Genomic DNA, 21,700 nt, shown 5'->3' on the forward strand with positions numbered 1-21,700 from the left:
AATGTCAGCTTATGCCTCAGGTGCAGAGCTTTGTTTGCATAACCTGAACTTCTCACCGGGCCATCCTCTTCAGTATTGGCATGAGTTTTCTGGAGGAGTCCACTGGGCCATATACCCCACCCTTTCTTGAACTACCATGTTTTCTGGGTAAGATACACAGTAACAGCCTTATCTGAGTTTAGTGACTGTGTTCACGTGTGACATTTTCCGCTGTAACTACAAAGATGTAACTCTAGGGTCAGAGAGAAATGCTGCCTCTAGAATGAGGTCAACTCATTGGAGAAATAGGGCCTAGGACTTATACATGAAATAACAATGGAATTTCTCTCCAGAGGCACATTCTTTATAGACATCTCCCTTCAAACCAAACTTCTCTAAAAGAGAACACTGGAAAAGATCACTAATGGACATGCGCCTCTTTTCTCTCTATGCGATACTGACTGCATCAATTCCATCACAAGAACTTTTAAACTCCACAGTAACGCATTCCCTCCAGCCACTCAGGAAATATTAATACATAAAGTGACCACCTTCCCCCCAAAAACCTATATTGTTAATACAACATTTAGGCCAAATTGTTCACCGAAGAGCTGAATTCTGATAAAAGGATACATATAGCCTGCACAGCTTCAATGGACTGTTCAAAAGTAACAGTGCCTATTCCACGACTCTTTCCATCTTTATCCTCAAGAATGTCTGCTCGGACCACCACACCAGCCATACTAAATACTTCCTTCAGTTTCTTCCAGCCAACTTTATAATCCAGCTGATCAAGAGAAAGGAGAGAAAATCCTCAATACAGACATCTTTAGAAAAAAACATTTCCACTGTATAAGCACAATATGCTTTGGTTGGAAACAAACATCTAAAAATAACACGTTATTTTTATTACACCGGGCACAGGCTTAGCCAACAAAGCATGCGGCTCTTACTCTTGGGCGGCATGAGTTCAAGCCTCATGCTGGGTGTAGAGTGTACTTAATAAAGGTAATAATATATAATAAGTAAATAAAAATAAGTAAATAGGGGAGCCTCAGTGCCTCAGTTGGTTAAGCAACTGCCTTCCACTCAGGTCGAATCTCAGGATCCTGGGATCGAGCCTCACATCAGGCTCTCCGCTCAGCAGGGAGCCTGCTTATCCCTGTCCTTCTGCCCTCCCACCCGGAAATCACACTCTCGTGAACAAATAAAATCTAAATAAATAAATAAAATGTCACAAAAACTTATCACCTACAGTACAATTTTTTAGACAGGATTATGAAGCCTGGTCTTAACTGCTATTCACTGTCTCTTTTCTCTAAAAGAACAGGTCAACTCACCTCACACTTTTCAAATTAATGCTTACTTTGTGAAACATTAAAAAAAAACTTTTAATTTTTTTTAAGACCTTATTTGACAGAGCGCGCGAGAGGGTAATATAAGCAGGGGGAGTGACAGAGGGAGAAGCAGCATTCCTGCTGAGCAGAGAGCCCAAAGCGGGACTCAGTCCCAGGACCCTAGGATCACGACCTGAGCAAAAGGCAGAGGCTTAACTACTGAGCCACCCAGGCGCCCCTAAAAAAAATTTTTTTTCTTTTTTTGGTTTACCATCATCCTCCCCAACTCACTTTCCTTTAGTTCCCCTTGCAAATGGCAAGGATATCACCTTTCACCCCAGACACAAGAGGGAGGGAAATGTCAGCCTTGCTCATGTACTTTTTTGACCGGCACCTAAATAAACCCACAGGGAATGCAGACTCAGCTGCCACTTCTGTAACCAGCAAATTCAGTAAACATGGGCCCAAAAGGACCATGGTTGGGCCTGTGACGTATCACTGCAGTGGTCACTATGGGACAAAGTCTAACCTCAAAGCTAATTTTAACAGATCAAGAAGAGAACATAACCCTTTTTCCTTAAGATTTTATTTATTTACTTAGGAGAGTTGGGGGAGGGAGAGCACAGTGAACAAGAGCGAGAGAGAGAGAAAGAGAGAAGCAGACTCCCCGCTAAGAAAGGAGCCCAACGCAGAGCTCAATCCCAAGGCCTTCAGAGATCATGACCTGAGCGGCAGTCCAAAGTCAGATGCCTAACCAAGCCACCCAGGCACCCCAAGCATAACCCTCTTTTTAAAAATTTTTTCCTCTCAAACAGAAGAACGACTTTCACAACATATTGACAAGATGATTTCATAGAGTTCTGATTTTCTAGTTTAGACAGTATTTCCATTTACTTACATTTGCTACAAATACTGTGCTTCCAAGTCTTCCAGCCTGCAATGCATGGATAATCTCATTTGGGATGTTAGGATTATTTAGGATACTGGGTGGGATATTAATCATTCCTGGGCCACCTGGTCCCATACCCATCCCACCGGTCGTAGCCATCACCTTTTGCATTGCTCTCCTGGCATGTTCACCATCAGGATCCTAAAACAAGCACAGAAGTGTTAGATTCAACTGACCCAGTGATAACTAAGACCATGATCTCACAAAAAGTGATATTCCCAAAACTCCAGAGATTGAGAAGTCGGTGGAAAGCAAGTCTCGAAATCTATAACAAGAAATCCAAAAGAACTCAACCAGCAGGCTAGGAAGAGTTCCAGCCAAAGGAATAGGAAGAAAGAAATGTGTAAAATTTAGCTCTCAACTTAACTAAAAAAAAAAAAGGGGGGGGGGGGGCGAAGGGAGTGGTTTGATGACAGAATTAGTTGGTAGAACATAGAACACTTCCAGATGGAAATAAGATCTTCACAGGCTTGGTATAGTTGAATCTCACTAATTTTCAATGGGATTTTGTAATTTCTGATAACCCCATCAGTGATTTTTTTTCCAAAAGTTTGAAAACGCAGTTCTACATCACCGAGGTACTCCGGTCCTTCACGTTTTTCAGGCGTTTGACTCGTGTTAAGGTCTCAACAGGTTTATGAAACTCTGGCATTGGCACTAGTCTTCAACTTTTTGCCCTTTCATGTGTCTCTTCAACACACAGAAACCTTAAACCCTATCACGCTCTCCTGAGTTCTGAATATACTCATCTTCCTTTAAGATGTCAACATTAAGTCAGGGAGCGCTCTAATCAACAAAAACTTCCCTCTCCCTCAAGGGAGAAAAGATAATCTGGCTTGGATTAGATATCAAAGTAGATTAATGATAAATTCACTTTAGAGAAGAAAAAAGATTGGCTAAGTAAGAGCAGGGTTCAGGATGGGTAAAACTGGAGGCACAGAATCCCTTAACACGCATACACACACCCCATGGGCTCGGTCTGAGCACCCCTGAAAAAAAAACAAGGCAGGCTGCTCTAAGACAAATGAGACGTTAGGAAGGCAGTAAGCGGTCGCTGAGGATGTGCTCGGCCACTATTCCAAAGTTCTTACAGGAGTGACTACCGCAGCCTGTGACTGACCCTCTTCATTAAAAATAACAAGCTGGTCTGCTCCATAAAATGTAGTCAAGGCATATTTCTGTCTTTTCCTAATTCCAAACAGGGACAACTCGACAATTATAAATGGTATCCACATTGTTTCAAGAGCTTACTTCTTTGACTTTCAGTGGTCTTCCACTCAGACTATGCTTGTTTAGAACTTCGGCAGCTTTTTTCATGCTTTCTTCCATCTTGAATTCAACAACGCTATGAAGAGTCAAAAGGAGATGAGTGAAACCAGTCCTACAATTTAGGAGGCTCAATTGCCAGTAAGTAACTAGACAATACTTACGCACATCCCTTTGGAGGAAGCCACAGACCAGTCAGAAGAGCAAGGAAAGGGGGGAAAAAAGAAAAGAAAAACATAGTAAATATCAATGACAGTTACATAAATTACAAATATGATTTATGTAACAAAGTTAGTTTTTAAATTAACCCTTCTAAGGGGAAGCTCACAGGAAATGTCTTGCCTCGCCTTCCTCATTAAAAGCTGGACTCCTCATTATCTCCTCTGCCTGCACATTACCAGCATTGCACTATAGTTACTGAAGTTGTAATAAGCAGACCTAAATTCAGGTTCTCCAAGAAATCACACAAACTTTAGATCTGCTTCTCTGTACTCAAATCAATTCCTTATCATACTCCTCCTAAATCCATCCCTTCCATAAATTAAAGCTCATCCTTTGATTGTTCTAAGCCATTCTATTGCACAACAAAATAATTTATTTTCTCTTTAAACTAGGCCAATTTTAAACGTTCAGGTTTTAATATTTGTTTTACAATTTACTGGCACAAAGGCGACTTTTCGGAATCTTTGGTTCACACAACTTTCAAATTCAGCAAACGACCAAGAGTAACATTTTCTAGACAAAAACACACGTTTTACATTAATATACCACCGCTAAAATTCCATGCATAATTCACACACAGCCAATTCCTCTGTTAACAAAGAGACAATGCTGCTATTGGTCCCCAGTTATCCAAATTGGGCATCCAAACAGAATACCAAAAAGCTCTTTGGCCAGCCATTTGGAGAAGCGGGACTCCCGTTTGCAAATCCCCTCCCCACCCCACTCAAATGTTTGGCAAAGTCAAACATAGCTACTGTAACGTGAGCACTCACTGCCTTCCTGATTTCATTCGATTCCACGCCACCATACAGTTACATTTTTCAAGTAGTAAATCCACAGAAGAAATTCTCTCAGACACTTACCCTTGACTTTCCTTCAGCGTCCATTAAGAGCTCCACGTATGTTACCTCACCAACTACAAATCAGTTTCCAGACGACACATAAACCAAGGGAGAAAAGCCAAGAAAACAATGGGAATTTAGAACAATCATCAGCAACCTTGTATGGAGCCTCTGCCTTATAAGAAAGCCCAGAAACACTCCATATTCTCTAAACCACCAAACTAGGCATTACAGGTGTGCAGTAAAAGTAGGTGAGACTCGTTAACAATTATGTCCTTGATTTTCCTCCCACCACAAACAAGCTATTACCACAGATTTCCATATCACCTTCCCTGTCTGAAATACTCACTCATGACTAGAGGCAATCCAAATCTACAGGAAAGAAGTCTGCGTGCTTCACTTTTTTTGAGGAAGGGAGGCAAACATTTTACACAATATACTTCCATGGTGAAAGCAGGTAAGCAGCACACAAGCTGCAAAGCCACTGAACTGAGCTCAGATACTAACTACAAGGCCGTTCAAGCGTGTATATGCTCAAAGGCGCCACATGGTGTGGCCAGCCACACAGGTACAACCCGTGCGACTGCACATGGCCCTGCACTTAGAGGAGGGCCACGCACTTGGTTTAATCCTCTGATGTTAATCTTGAAATCCTTAATATTTTAACAAGAGGCCTCCCATTTTCATTTTACATGAGGCTCCACAAAATCTGTCGCGGGTCCAGCACACGGCCCCAAGCTCCAGAACTGCCAGAAGTTAGAAGTTCCAGTATCTGATCATAAACCAGAGCAGCATCTGGATTCTCTTCAGTGAATTAATAAGCCAGGCTTTTTTCTTCCTGCTTTCTCAACCTCCCCATTGAGAGACACAGATAAATGCAAATGTAGAGCTCAGTTTGCAACTAGACAAGTTAAGATTCACGTAATTCTGAACTACATAAGGGGGAGAGGAGCAGAAAATAAAGAATTTCAAAAGATTTTGCAGATTTTCCTCAAGGTTTGGATTGCCAATTCATGACCACCATGACCAGATGTTAGAACCCATCAAGAAGACAACCACCAAAATGGCTGCTGAACTTGAAGATGGCACAAAAAGAACAGAGATTTAGTGTTAACTTGGAGAAAATCCCTTAAGCAGGCTCTCCAGAGTCAAGAAAGTGCTTCTGTCCTCAGGAATATCCCTTTTTTTTTTTTTAAGGATTATTTTTATAGTAGTAATGCCTTCTCCAATTCTGTATTCAAGTTTGGTTCAACAGTACAAGGGTAAAACTAAACTTCCTAATGGCCTCAAGTCGCAACTATTCTAATTCCTTTGCTCAAAGGAATTCGAATTATGAGGATTTTAAAACAATAGGAAGGGAAGATTTAAATGTAAGATAAAATTACTTTTAAAATAAAATTAACAATTTTAAGGGCATTATTTATTACTAATATATCTGCACTGCAGTTGACAACATGAAGGACAAGTGTTCAAAGTCACCTCCCCTTGTCCTTTCTTGGACTGTTACAGAACCAAACCAGCACTTTGCACAAAACAGGAAGGAGAGAGAATCAGTGCAAAGAAATGGGAAAAAAAAGAAATAGGGACTGGTATAATTTAACTTTTGGAGGATGCACTCCAGTTGGGCAAAAAGAAAATGATTATAGCCAAGGGACAGACATACAAATTGGCTTTATTTTACTCTTACAAAAGTAAAGCGATTCCAAAAAAGGTGCAGTCATTCCTGAGGCCATGTTTTTAAAAAGCCATTCATTTCAACAGCAGCAGCCATTAGAGGACCAACAGCCTTATCTCCACTTTGATAAAATGCCAAATAGTGTCAATACAGTGAAGAGACCTCAAATTTATTTTCTACAAGCTGTTAAATACCATCTAGGAACCTTAAAAATGAATCATCACAATATCTAACTCAAAACAACTGTAACTATGTTGTCGAATTCAAATACTGTTGCATTTTTAAATTTCTAGTCTGTGTCCATAAAGCTGTCACTGACTGCAACCTAGACACCAAGCAAGTCCAAACCAAACTTTTTTTTCCAAAAAGCTAGGTTTAGAAATTGGAACTTTTTCCATCTAACATTCTAGTGATGGCACACATCCAACTTCAATCCTCTGCACCAAAACTTTGCTTAAAATATCCCTTTTTGTGTTTCCCCACATGGCATCGTTGTTTGGTAAAAACAACAAATTTACATTTAAAAACCCCTCCATCCTATCAGGTTAGCCACAGGTTGGGCAGCTGCTGTGGCTCTAGCTGGAGTAGTAGTGCTCCCAAGGGAGTATCAATAATAACCAGGTCCCTCATACATTCCCAACCGCTACCCTGAGAGTCCACATCAATTCAGAGATGTAAGCAAATCAGGGTTACAGGACCTGCAGGAAGTGCTAGTTCATACTTCCCTGTAGGAAGATACTAGCAGACCACCTCTCTGTTAGTTCTACAATATTAAAACAAAAGACCTGTTTAGTGTAGTCAGTACAACTGGCAACAAAACACTGAAGGTGAAATTTGCCACCTAGTCTGGTCATATCCAAAGAAAGGAAGTTTAAAAGACCAAATCAACCAGAGCACACGAGTTAGGACTGAGAGGCAGTTAATAAACTGGTAGCAGCAACAGTCTCGCCCAAATGGAACTCTCAGGTTATTGATGGAAAACTACTGTTGCTCCTCTCCCTTCCTAGACATGGATGGGATCTTCCAAAAGAAGGCTCTAGGAAATTCTACTGCAGCTTTGAATATCAAAACATCTAAATGAAAGAACTAAAACTGTAAAATCTAATGCCCAATGTTTTCACCTACCTTGATTTTAAAATGCTTCAACAAATCACCTTTAACCAATATTTACATGATTAAAAACACCGCCTCAAGCATAAAACACATCAAGAGGATAAGCAGAATGAACAAGTAACCCAAAAAGAGTCAGGCGGTCACTCGGAGCTACTGTGATTTAACACACCTGCACATATTTTTGTAACAAACACTACTTGTGTCTGTATTCTCATTTCCTTTGAAATGGACCAAAAAAAAAAGAGAGGGAGGACAGAGGACAAAGCTTCACTGAAGAGAATTCATATGTGAAAAGGCGAGGGTGGAGGCGGAAGGCTGCACAGAGCAGGGCACGTTATCAAACACACCCCTTAGGTGGCCACGCTTAGAGGGGTGCACAGAACAGATGCTTATTTTAATTTGGAAAGCTTGTGTCTTTAATACAGACAACCTGAAACCTGGCAAAATAATTACTCTACAGAAGGACTACTTGATTTATGGACGAGTTAGAAAATTAGTGAGCCCATTCCTGCTCCTGCTTCCACAGTGACAGAAGAGCACTCACTACTAGGTTGGTGGGGCAGGGACAACCCAAGTTGCCCACAGACACAAATGTGTTAGCGTTAACAGGTCTTCACAAAATGCAGGCTGAATTTTCAAAAAAAGGAAAATATGAAGGAACAAAGAGACTGGATACGGATTTTTACTAAATAAAAAATAAATAAAGTTTAGGGCGCCTGTTGGTTGAGCCTCTGCCTTTGGCTCAGGTCATGGTCCTGGAGTCCAGGATCAAGTCCTGCGTTGGGCTCCCAGCTCTGCGGGGAGTCTGCTTCTCCCTCCCACCCTCTCCCTGCTCATGCGCTAGCTCTCTCTCACTCAAATAAATAAATAAAATCTTTCCAAAAAAAAAAAAAAAAAGAAAGAAAAGAAACTTTAGCTCCACAACCCCACAATGTAGGTTGTCTTCAAGAGCCAACAGACACTTTCTTTTGGACTACGGTTGCTCTCTGAGCCTCAGTTTCCTAATCAGCTGGAATTTGAAATTTACTTAAAACAATCCCATCAGGGGCCCCCAGGGGGCTCAGTGGGTTAAGTGTCCAACTCTTGGTTTTGGCTCAGGTCATGATCACAGGGCCAAGGGACCAGGCCCCACATTAGTATTCCACACTCCGCATGTGGAGTCCATCCAAGACTCTCTCCCCCACTGCCTCTGCCCAGCACACGCACTCTCTCTTGCGCACTCTCGAAATAAATATATCTTTAAAAAAAAAAAAAAAAGGCGATCTATTAAATGAAGACAGAGGATTAAGTGCTTAAAGAAATCTTTGCTTACACAAGTTAAACTGACTGCTGGTCAACTTGGGATTGAGAGCAAACTCCATCACTGATGTTCCTTTATTCCTCACATGGTGCTCCCATGTTTACTCACTGCAGGTCCAGCTCAGGCCTGTCTCTTTACAAATGCCCCACCTCCATGGTGCCAACTCCCTGGCTAGGTCAGGAGAATAAGCAGCCCAATAATGAGCTTTCTTCACCCACAGAAGACTTTGCAGTAATGCAGCACAACATGATTTAAGTTTAAAATTCCCAAGGTCACCTTTTTCACCTAGTCCTTAAGGTCAAACACTTTTCATGTGATCCCAATCTGTCTCCAGTGATGAAAATCAGGGAGGCTGTGAGACTGTGAAAGCATCTGCAAACTTGACGTGACAATCTCCAATCCTGATCTCCAATTACACTGGCTCTCAACTTTTTTTTTTTCAATTTAGCAACTCTGTGGTGTTCACAGCAACCATTTGTCCCATGTACTATCTCCGTTAAAAAATCAGCATGATCAAAAGGAAGGCCAACAGAAACCCTTCCTCTGTTCCATGAGGACACTTAGGGCAGGAAGGGCAAAGCTCACGTGATTCTACAAGCTATGAAAGCTGTTTAATCCACATCCAAAACTTGCCAGGGGAGGGAGGGGGCAGTGCATGAGCCAAAAAAAAAAGGGGGGGCAGAGGTAGTCTGGCTCAGAACAGAACAAAGTTCTCAATACTTATTTTTTATTTTTCTCTTTAAATTCATCAGTGCTAATTTCATGATACTGCCACCAAACAGGTGGGCCCCAGACAAGCTCTGTGATCCCATCCAGGAGAAAAAATAAAGTGACCAATTCACACAATCACTATAGCATTAATAGGATCTCCTAGAATGTTGCTAAATGTTCAAATTTAAAACAGAGTATATACACTCGGTGGCCAAGAAGGGGGGAAAGATCAGGAATTAGGAAGGGGTCCATGAGGCATCTTAGGCATGGTTAGCCTTAGAAAAGCTCCTGTCTTGCCACTTGGAAGCTACTAGTCCACTTCTGAGAGGCAGCAGTTAGACAGTGTGGCATTAACAGACACCTTCTAGACCTTTAAGTTGAAGACAACTAATTCTAGCTTATTCCGCTGGTTTCCTGAAATAACAGAACTCTTAAGATGCAGACCAATAAAGTGGCAGAGTTGTAGTAAGTCAGGTATCCATAGCTGGCCCACTCTGGAGGTGACCTTGAGACTTTTAGGGTGCTAAGTGCCCCCAGCTGCAGTAACAAGTCTTCAAAAAACGAAAACTTACAACAGGATTCAAGTAAATACTTCAGATTTCCGATAACCAACTAAACATATTATCTGTATGCCAAGACATGAATAAATGCAATTTTAAACCTAACAAAAAAAGGAGGACATTTTTGAAGAGACCTGTGTATGTGAACAGTAAATTTCTTCAGACCTCACGTGCTGAACAGAAGCATTACCGTAAAAAAATTCTCTTATGAAACTCTTTCACCCACAATACAAGTAATTTAAACAAAAATAATTAATTTAACCTAAAAAGGGGAGCTCTAAACAAGAACATTTTAAGATTGTTTAAAATAACTTATTTACTGCACACCTGTAATTCTAAATTACACCACCAAAAAATACACTGAAAGGGCTGAGCCAGGGCATTCGTAGCAGTATGCCGGGGAATATGAGAACCAGTTTGGAAGGATCCAAATAAACCACCAGGCTGGCCCCACACTTAATAGGAAATTGAGGTGAACTGCTTCTACATCCAGAAACGTCATGGCTGCTGCTGCTACCAGCTTTAAGGCTTCCAAAACTGAATTACTGAATGGTAAAGCAGTAAAAATGTCACCTACTTTATCCATCATGTCCCAAAACTGGTTCACACACTCCTAAAAATAAAAAAATAATTTGGCCTGCAATCTCGTACAAAATTCTAACAATTGCGTTTTCAAAGCCACATTCCTGGTTCTTGGAACTACTATACCTTATTATCAATGGAAGTATCAATTCAGCGGTTCAACCAAATCACGAGAACACAAATTTGGGGGTTATTCCAAAACTAATTCGAATGAGACCCAACTGTACTGTACAGAAATTCTAAGCTTGTATTGAAGCAGCAGTCCCAAAAACCAAGAACACTGCATCTGGGATGCCACATGACACGCCCTTCAGACGAAAAGAAGAAACTTCACTCTTGCCCTAGGAGCATTGGCAGGAATGATTTGGCTGATCAAGGCAGGAAAACAAATCTCACACCAAACGTTTTTCCATCCATGTTATCTGGAAAACTACTACATGGGAGCAGCCTACATGAATGTACAGAGAAGTTCACGGTGCCTAGTACTTCTGGCATGTCATGGTCAAATTAAGTGATGGGACAATGATGGCAATGGGCCAGTCGTAATTTCAAAACCCAATGCTGGGAGCACCAGTACACATACCAAAATGGCCTATCCAAGTGGCATCTCTGCCACTGAATGTTAATCATTTGACAATTCAAGCTTGAATCTCTTTTCATTATGAATGCTCCAGAAAACCAATACCTTTCAGTCCTTCAAAAAGACTCCATTTAAGGGTAATTTGATTCTAGGTTTCCCTTGGAGACCTCAAGGCATCAGACACATTGTTCTCTATCAGTAGTTTTGTCTAAACCAGGGCTGAGCAATCTCTTTAGCCCTGAGTGCCACCAGCAGGGCCAAGAATCAGGAAAGAAAGGAAGACAAAAGCACAGAACAAGAATGTGGAAAGAAAGAGGATACACATGGTGTGCACAGGGGGTGAGGCAGAGGACCACGGGGACAACCAGCCTCCTAGGACCTCCTGGTGGCAGCAGAGCTTCAGTTGCTTCCCCTGCCCGAGGCCAGAATCTGGACACTGGGCCACTAACGAAGTGCACCTGAAAGCAAAGCATCATGTAGCAGATGCCTTATCTGGAGCTCTCCGATTGCCGATCTAACCCAGGTTTCTGCCCAGGGAAAAAGCCTAACAGTTTAAATACAAGCTAATGGTTTAGAATTTAGAATCTGAGCAGCACAAGTTCCAACTACCAAATTTTGATCCCAGGAAGACATCCACAAAATTTAAACAAACTACCTTCCCTCCAGAATTGAAAAGCTTTAAAAAAAATTTTTAAAGGAAAAACCTCTCCCACCTAATATGAAGAAATCAAAAAATTTCCTCAACACAAAGAGGTTCCCCTCAAGCTTAATCAAAGCCCTATTAACCATATTAAGCCAGTAAAATCATTTGTAGGCCAAAGGACCATACAAACCACCCTGTTTGACACACGGGTGCATGACCACACAAAAAAGTAGGGTGGGTAAAGCGGCTTAACTCTCAAGCATGGACAGAACACATGCTCTACCCAGATCAACTTCCACTGACAAAAAAATAACCAAGGAATTAGCCACAGAAAAGATGACACATCAACCTTCTTACCCTACTCGACCACCAGTACCATTACCTTTTTCTTTAACCAGGTCTTTAAGTGACTGCCATTTCACATCAAAAGGTATGTTTGTAATGAAGGCTCTGTATCTTTTAGTTGGATTGGCATATGGCTCAAAGCGATTGCCTCCTCTTTTTATGTTTTTCTCCTTCCTCTTCTCATTCTGAGTAGGTCGCTCTCCTTCACTGAATTCGAAGGGAAAAAAAGGGTCCATATGTTAGCACAATATGAAAGACAGTATTTGATTTGCCAGGTTTACAATTCCACACAGTTACATCCAACACAAGACTAATATTGACTTTGATCTGACACATTCAAACTCAAGTGCTCATAGAACAGAAAGGTACAGTAGTGCACTCCTTAAAACCCACTTATCAAGAAGCCATTCCCGAGAAACTGCTCTCCTACGCCTTCATACATTCCTAGGGGCTTTAACAGAGATGGGAAAAAGAGGCCAACTCCTGGCCCAAAGTGCTTTAACTTCATGCCAGAAACAGGAAAAGAGAAGGAAAGATTTGCAAGACTATATGGAACAGAAATGAGCTGGTGCCTATAGGCCCAACCAATTTTAACCTCACAAAGAAAATTATCATTTTGTTCTGGGGGAAAAATTTTTTCTTTAAATAGGAATATAAAACGGTGTAGCCACTACAGAAAATTTGGGCAGTCACTCAAAAAGTGAGAACACATAATTACCATATGACCCAACAATTCCACTCCGGCGGTACAGATCCAAAAGAAGTGAAGAAGCAGATACTTGTACGCCACACAGCAGCATTCTTAATAGCCAAGAGGTGGAAACAACCCAAGTGCCCACCAACAGATGAAAAGAATCAAGAAAATGTGGTATAGCCATACAATGGAATATTATCCAGCCACAAAAGGCATGAAATGCTTGCTGATAGCTGCTGCAACACAGATGAAGTCTGAAAACACTATACTAAGCAAAATAAGCCAGGCATAGAGACAGAAGAGAGGTTACCAGAAGCTTAGGGGAGGTGGGAATGGGGAGTTACTGTTTCACGGATGAGAGTTTCTGTTTGGGATGATAAAGCTCTGAAAATGGATAGTGGTACAGTGCACAACACAGCACTTACTGACACTAAACTAGACACTTAAAATGGTTAAAATGACAAATTTTATATTTATACTTTTTACCACAATAAGAAAGTTTCTGTTTTGTTTTTACCAGAAAAAAGCCATTTTCTATACAACCCTAGGAAAACTAAAGTCTAACAGACCCAACAGGTAAGACAACACCCAGGAAAAGATCCCACCTTCAGCTAAGGCTGCCTGCTTTTTCAGCATGGCTTTACCTGTAATATTCTTTACCTTTGTGTGTCCGGCATCTCCACACTAACACTTCATTTCTAAGCTCCACAGATACAAATTCGGTTTAAGTTAGGACAGGACATAAGTTTCAGAAGAAAAGCAAACTTCCAAAAACACAGAACCAGACGTCAGGCTGGAAGCTTAGGCCACAGCACAGAGAAACGGATCACTGCACGCGGCCCACGGACCACGCATGGGCGGGCCAAGTGAAGCTACTCCATGAGCTGCCCACTCAGGTGCAGTGACCACAGGCAGACATCAGTGAGAGGGGACCAGGAACAAGTGGGATCTGGCAGACACAGGAAGTCCCTGCACTTTCTGCTTAACAACCCCTATGCTTTCCACCAGTGAAAATCCAGCAACTCCCAAACCACAGAGCCTAGCAGAGACTTTGTGATCCATGACAAAAATGGAAAAACAAGAAGCCAAGATTATGTTATTAATGATTTATACGCCTACCTTTATTTAATTAAAGGGCTGATATTTATTCTAGGATATGTCTTCCTTGTGTGGGAGAGGTAATGTTCAAATACGAGATGACAGCTAGAGGACTTTGTTCTTATAACATTATTTACTTGGATCTAAAAAATAATTTTTTTTTTTAAAGTAAGCTATGTGGGGCTTAACCTCAGGACCCTGAGTCACATGCTCTACCAACTAAGTCAGCCAGCCACTCCACTTGGAAAATTTTTAAAGTTAGCAACTTTTTGTAGCCCTAAGGTTTTGGGGTTTTTATTTTTCCCCTGTTGGTCCCTTCAATCCAAACACAAGGGTTCCAAGTGGTAACCCAGTGAAGGTATCCTCCTAGGCAAAAGTAAGGAAGGCAGTTTCCTCATGATTTCACACATATCAACATGCAATAAACAGACTTCCTTCACAGACGCTAGCAGATATGGAGGGATAGAGCTACCGTAATCCGCAAATTCCTAGAATTCTACTCTGTCTACCCCAAGTTAATAACAGATCCTCCTCAGTCTGGCTGCACAGCACAAGCAGATCTCAAAGGAAACCCTCAACCATCACAGAGGCCACCTGTCTACTCCGTATGAAAGCTCCACACCGAAGTCTGCCAGACAGAGCATATTTGCCAACGTGTCTCTTGCTCCTGGCAGATAAGAAGGCAAGTGTTAGTAAAAATTCATAAAATGCAGAGCACCAACCACGGACCTCCAGAGAGGGTCTGTGGATAGAAACATATTTTAATATAACTGGTCTTTTGAAACCCACAGACTCTATAATTACATTAAAAACCATTATTCTGACACAAGGTCCATGACACAGTAATAGTCCCTGTCCATGTTTTCACACACCTGCTTACCTCATCTATCAGTTACAAAATATATAAATAACTAATTACAGTCAAAGCGGGTAACAAAGTGTCCAGCCCATATTCTGCAGATAATTATGGCTAAGAATAGGCTAGCTACCCAGTCTAACCACCGAAGCTGGGTATCTGGTTTGGGGTTAATCCACATCACATGGCTCACCATCAAGAAAGCAGCTCATATGGATTATGTCCAAGATGTGAGCACAGCACTCTACCCAAATCCTCCTCTGGCTAATCATTTCCACTGTCTGAGAAGTTTCATCCCAAGTAAATGGAGTGCGAACTATCTCGTCACTTCCAGCTTCTTAAAAAATTTACATTTTCATAAACTCAGCAATCAACATCAACCTTTTTTCTTTTTTTTTCTTTTTAAAGTAATCTCTATGCCCAATGTGGGACTTGAACTCACAACCCTGTGGTCAAGAATCACATGTTCTACCAACTGGGCCAGCCAAATGCCCCTTTCTAAAACTTTATTTTTTCTTAAATAATCTCTATACCACTAATCCTTCTTAACACAGAATTGTAAACCACCCTCAAAGATATCTCACTCAATGTCATATTCAAATACAGCTAACAGAGTTCTAAGAGCGGTATCTTGAAAAGTTTTTTAAAATGTCCAGGGGCGCCTGGGTGGCTCAGTGGGTTAAGCCTCTGCCTTCAGCTCAGGTCATGATCCCAGGGTCCTCCTCCCCCCGACCCCCACCTGCCTCTCTGCTTATTTGTGATCCCTGTCAAATAAATAAAATCTTAAAAAAAAAAAAAAATTTTTTTTTAAAGTAAAATAAAAATGTCATCATGCATCTGCCTTCAGCTCAGGCCATGATCTCAGGGTTCTGGGATCAAGCCCCGCACTAGGCTCCCCTGGCTCCCTGCTTAATGGGAAGCCTGCTTCTCCCTCTCCTACTCCCCCTGCCTGTATTCCCTCTCCTGCTCTCTCTCTCTCTCTCTGCCAAATAAATAAAAATCTGAAAAAAATAAAATAAAATGAAATATCCAATCCCATTTTCTCATTTGTCTTCAGGATAAAATTTCAGGAATACTCTTCTCTAGCCCCAAGATATTTATAACACTTAACTCCAAAAGCTTTTTAAAAGTACGTGGCTTTCTTTGGTTTGTTTCCATGTGGTTTCAAGATTTTATTTATTTATTTGACAAACAGAGATCACAAGTGGGGGGGGGGGGGCGCAGGCTCCCCACTGAGAGCCGGAGGTGGGACTCTATCCCAGGACCCTGAGATCATGACCTGAGCTGAAGGCAGAGGCTTAACCCACTGAGCCACCCAGGTGCCCCCAAGAAGTAAATTTTTTTAAGATTTTGACAACACTGACAAAATTGCTCAATCCCAAACACGCCAAATTGAATTATAGACATTAAAAAGGTTAAACACACACCTAACATATGACTCAATCATCTGCAGCTAGATACTTTTCCAAGAGAAAGTGTACATCCATACAAAAACTTGAACCTTAAGTGTTCACAGCAACACTATTTGTAATGTCCCAAACCCAGCTATCTATGTACTAAACAAGTAAATGAAAAATGAAGTTGTAGTAGATCCGTAAATTGAAATACTTCTCAGCAACAAAACGTTAACAACTACATGCAACAAGAAACACTCAAAGAAACCAAACAAAAGGGTTACAATACAGTATGATACCATCATATAAAATTTTATGTTTGAGAAAATCTAATCTGGCAAATTAATCCACAGCAGGGTTTCTCAACCTCAGCACTACGGACATTCTGGGACAACAGCTCTGTTCTGTGGGTCTGCCACGTGCATCCCCGACTTCTACCCGAGAGATCTTAGTAGCAACTCAATCAATCCTTCAGTCCTGAAGGTAAAAATCAAAAATATCTCCAAGACGCTTCCAAATGTCCCCTGGACAGAAATGCTGCCTGGGGATGGAGAAACAGAGGACTGAGAAGATTACAGAGTGAGAAAAAATTGCTGGGGGTCATGGACACATTTATTACCTTGACTCGGTGAGGGATTCACAATATTGACACTTGTGCTGCACATTTCCATTATGTACAGCTTATTGTGCCAAGAATACATTTTTTTAAGTTTCCACTTATGTTCATTAAATTTCAAACCTGACCCAATAACTTACTTGTAACTCCAACATAAAGTATCAAATATGGAATCCTTCAAAGCAACGGAAACCACAATAAGAGACCTACCTAGGCCAGCTAAATCTCTTACTGATGCTCTCCTTGCTAACTGGCTCTCAATTCCCAACTGCCAATGAACACTGTCTATTCTGGCACCCAATCATCCACCTTAAGGTCTAAGTAGACCGAACAGAAATAAAAATTTTTTCTAACAGTCTATCAACCTATTTCATGATACATCAAAACACAAGCCTAAAATATCTGTAAATACCTCCGAGTCATGAAAATGAAGTATATCTAATACGGCCTGGGAACTATTTCGCTCACTGACTGCATTCTTTGAAAATCCGTTTTTTCACGTCACTGCTCGACCGAACGAGAATTATACTGTACCTAAACAGCACAACTGTAAGGACAGTTCCTGCTCCACAAAAACTGCTCCATTTGCTGAATCCCTAACCCCTCTTACTCTTCAGAGAGTTCAATACTCTCACCACTTTCTGTTTTTCAATGAAGAGTATAGTCTGAAATGGCAACTCCCAACACCCTGAAATCCTGATCACCTGTCCCAAGAGCAAAGACTCCTTCTCCCCCAACAAGTCCCCTGAGAATCATCATCCCTTATGTTAGGCCCGAGCTCTCTAATGCACTTAGCGCACAGAGCACTAGTCCTGGCACTCTTCTAGCTCCAGATCCACCACTAAACCACCCTTGCAACTCACGCTCCGTACCTGTTTCTTTACCAGCAAAACCAGCATAACCTGAATCCAGGGTAGCCCCCAGGGATGCTATGGGAATCAACAAACAACCTAACAAAAAGCAGTCTGGTCAATGTCCAGCACAATATCCAAAGGGGAAGCACTACAGGTGACTAATCACCACACATCCAGGTCTATACAGCAACACCACGGTCTTTGCTGGGCCTCAGCTCCTTCCTCTGTAAAAGGAGAGGACCGTCCACACCTACAGGTTTAAAGACAACTTGGCACCCAGTAACTGGGGCACGGATATATCTCTGTACCAGTAATTTTCTTGAGGGGAACTGATCCATTCCTAGTCTTCTACCTTGACATAGTGATTAAAACAAGCCCACCAGGGTGGTGGCTGAGGAGGCTCAGGCACTGTACTCATTACGGACTGCCCAAAGGAGCAATTCAATGCTTTCTGTGACTGTAAAACATGATCATGGGAGAGTCCATGAAACAACCTAATCTTCGCAGACTAGTATCTCTTTGCCTAGCTATGAATAAAACCAAAGAGTCAAAGTCAAGAGCTGGCAGCATTCATTCAAATAATACAAAACCCTCTCTGAAGTTCAGTTCACAATCTACTGTGCTTCAAAAATCCTGTATCAAGTACACAGTCACTTTTTAAAGAACAGCAGACACTCAGATCATTACAAAGTGGAGAATGTGGTTTAAATAAAACACTTTCAATGACAGTGTTTAAAGAGGTTACCAGGATAGTACTGTGGAAGCAACTAGGGCCTAAGAGTCTAGATGGTCACCCCTAGTTTCTGAGTCAATTTCCTTAACCCAAGTTTTCTCGATTGCTTAAAAATATTTTTTTCAGTTCTAAAACAGAGCTATCACAATGTTACCTCCTGGCAATCTATACCAAATATAATTTTTTTTTTTTTTAAATAACCTCCATCTCTCAATTTTCTGATTCGGTCACAAGTTTAATCTAGAAAAGGAATAGGTTAAGTCACTGATTTTAAATATATGGTACAACCTACATTTACGGGGAGGGCAGTCAGACACACACCTAAACCCTCGAATAGTCCTCTAAAATGAATACTTCTTCTCTAACTAAATATACTCTTAACTCTGAATCTTACTTGCCTTTTAGATGGAAGATTTCTCATCAAAATAAAACAAATCCACCTTCTGCACCCAGAAAAAAATGAACTGAACAATCAGCTTTCCTATCTGGGGTCCTCAATCAAGCCTGCTTGCTCGTTGCTCCACTCCTGGGACACAAGGGGCAGAAGAACTAAGTTTCACTCCATTTCCATCCCTCAAAGGCTTTCAAGATAAAAATCTAGATTCTTTAGCCTGGAATTCATTGCCCACCAGCGGGCTCCCAGTGTTTTAGCATTAAGTGCCACAGCAGCTTCAGTTTTTTACAAATATGCAAAGCATATACTTAAATCCCTTGTCTTTGGGCCCTCTCCTCTCAGCCTCTCCCCAATCCTCGTTTTTTCATCCCTCTCCAACCAAAGGTACATCTCCGGGGCCCCCCAGCAGGTTAGGTTGGAGGGACCTGGGCCCTCCAGGCTTCCCACCAAGTAACTCCTTTTACTTCTATCACAGCCAAATTACCCTACTACAGAAATGTAAATTGCTTCCTTCTCTGGGTCAGGGCTTTATTCTAAAGAGCTTCCTCATACCAAAACAAAACAAAACAAAACAACAACAACAACAACAACAACAACAAATAAGCCCTACAAAATAGATCTAAATGTTACTATCTTCCCAAATTATCCAGGATTAGGCAGTCCTAGGCTCTAGGTTCTTTTCAACAAGGGCTATTTTATCTCTAAAATCTTCCGGTTCTTTCTAACTGTGCACATGTTAAGTGAATCAGCCACAAAATGACTACCTGAAAATGAACAGTGGAAAAAGGGAAATCTGAAAAACGTACCCCAGCCGCTATAATCTATAACCAAACTTACCACCTAACCCGGTTCTAGCAGTACTTCATCCTGTAATAAATGCTTTGAAAGAAAAATAAACACCGGAAATAAATATATCTTAAAGGCCCCCCAAAATGGCCCTCAAATCCCATAGGCTCCCCAAAAGATGATGAAGAAAGTGCACATAAGCACATCTCTTCCCAGTTTTCAATAGCAAAGTGTTGGGAATACTTCCAGGATGCCTTTCTGTGGATTTCTCAGGACCAGTAACCATGGTATTTTGCTCCTCCCCACCTAAGGAGAGAGAGTTTAACAAAGCCAGTATTTACTGAATGCTCATTCACAAAAAGCCAATTTAACCGCATAACCTTTCAATCTCCACAAACTCTAGTTATGCACACTAAAACTTTGTGGGAAGGCAAATTCATAAAAGACAAACTTGTAACAGAGGTGACCAGCAGCTGCGGAAAGAGGGAGAGTAAGTTCATGTGTAAGCGCTGCAGTTTGGGAAGATGATCAAGTTCTGGACGGGGACAGGGGATGACAGTCGCACAACACTGTGAATGCGCTTCACGTCACTGAATCGCACGATCAAAAACGGTTAAAGCTGTAAATCGTAGGTTATGTGTGTTACCACAATTTTTAAACAATTTGTAGAAAATCAACTGTGCGCCCCGGCGTCCCCTCTCCTCCCAGCTGTAGGTTGTAGCCACGTCTCTCCGCGTCTTTCAGGTGACTGCTATCGGAATGGCTGGGTCTCACGGGGACACAAGATGATGCGTTAAATCTTTAATTAAACTTGAAAAACCAGGAACCCCAAGACAGAGCCCCACGCTGCACTAGAAAAGGTGACGAAGTTCGCAAGTCGGCGAGCCCGCCTAAAGAGGGGAAAATCTACCCCTGGAACACGGAAGAGGAGCTTTCTTCCCGCCGCCCCCACCCTTTGTTTGGTTGTTTCTAAGGGTGAACCCTGAGCAGCAGATGCGAACTCTACAATTACCTACTGCGCACCTGGGAGGCGCGAGGGGCGCCGCGAGGGACTCGAGTCGGGGCCAGAGCATGGGGCTAGCGGCGGTTCCGACCGAGGCAACTCCCCGCGGGGCGGGGGAGGGGAAAAGGAAGAGGTGGCGCCCCGAACCGGCCTCGCGGTGCCTGCCGAAACCTAACCGCCTCGCCCCGGCTGCCGTTTACCGGGGCTCACCGCGCGCGAACTGCTGCGCGCGCACGCCCTCCCCTCCCCCCACTTTACGGATCGCGAAACTGAGACCCGGGGCGGTAGGGGAGGGGAGTTGTGAAACCACTCAACCCAAGGTCACTCGACAGGCTAGCGGGCGGCGGACTCCGCGACTCCCCGGCTTCCCGAACCCGCGCCATCATCCCCATGCGCAGGGGCCCGGCCTCAGGCCTCGGCGTCGGGCCCGGCCTACACGGGCCGGCGGAGCCGAGGTCCGCGTCCTGGGAGGAGAGGGCGATCCTTGAGGCGCTCATGGGGCGGCCCGGCTTCACTCCTCACGGCCAAGGCCGCCCCCACAGGCCGGCCGGGCTAGGAAGGCCCGGGCCGCGGCCGCGCCGGTGGGAGGCCACCAACAGACCTAACGGAGCCGCCAGCAGCCGCCGGCCCCCGCGAAGGTGCCGGGCCCGGGACAGGGAGCCGTGGAATACTCACCCCTTCGGGCCCGGAGCCCCGTTGCCGCTTGGCACGCCGGGCGCGCCGCTCTCCTCCTCCATTTTGGTCTCCGTCGTCGCCACCTCGGCCGCCGCTTCGACCCCTGCCGCCATTTTCTCCGCGTCTGGGCTTTGTGTGAGGGAGCTGGATGCGAGCCGCTGCGCCTGCGCGCTCACGTGACTCGGCGCGACCAGTAACGCCTGCGCGCGCCGCGGCCCGCTCCCGCCTCGTCCCCTCCCGCCACGGGCCACGCCCCTGGTCGGGGCCACGCCTCCGCCACGCGCAAGCGCGGACCGGCAGCTGTTATTCATTCATTACCGCAAACAATTTGCGTTAGGTACCTACGATACTTCCCCCGGTCTCGAAGTCGGGGAGGGGAGGCACCCCCCCAACTCCCTACAGGGACCTACTCACTCCCAGCTTCCACTCTGATCAGAGCTGGCACAGAGAAGCCGCGAAAGTTTTGTTTACTAGAATATAAAGGAGTTCCCTA

At 43.1% G+C, this 21,700-nt stretch overlaps 1 protein-coding gene across 10 annotated transcripts in view; it reads right to left on the minus strand.

Moving 5' to 3' along the window:
- HNRNPM (heterogeneous nuclear ribonucleoprotein M) overlaps positions 1-21,381 on the minus strand; it is a 40,762-nt gene extending 19,381 nt beyond the window's left edge. For 4 of the 10 annotated variants that reach the window (XM_032308726.1, XM_032308710.1, XM_032308716.1 and 1 more), the window contains exons 1-7: positions 21,208-21,378; positions 12,142-12,311; positions 4,617-4,669; positions 3,696-3,703; positions 3,517-3,610; positions 2,215-2,406; positions 613-766 (exon numbers count right to left, since the gene is read on the minus strand). In XM_032308726.1, coding sequence (XP_032164617.1) covers positions 613-766; positions 2,215-2,406; positions 3,517-3,610; positions 3,696-3,703; positions 4,617-4,669; positions 12,142-12,311; positions 21,208-21,320 — 784 coding nt within the window. In that variant the 5' untranslated portion in view covers positions 21,321-21,378. Of the gene's footprint in view, positions 1-612; positions 767-2,214; positions 2,407-3,516; positions 3,611-3,695; positions 3,704-4,616; positions 4,670-12,141; positions 12,312-21,207 lie in introns of those variants that run through there. The other 6 variants (XM_032308744.1, XM_032308700.1, XM_032308675.1 and 3 more) reach the window with 4 other exon arrangements.
- Positions 21,382-21,700: the final 319 nt, after the last annotated feature.

The sequence above is a fragment of the Mustela erminea genome, chromosome 1 (assembly GCF_009829155.1).
Source record: "Mustela erminea isolate mMusErm1 chromosome 1, mMusErm1.Pri, whole genome shotgun sequence".
NCBI classification, from domain to species: Eukaryota; Metazoa; Chordata; class Mammalia; order Carnivora; family Mustelidae; genus Mustela; species Mustela erminea.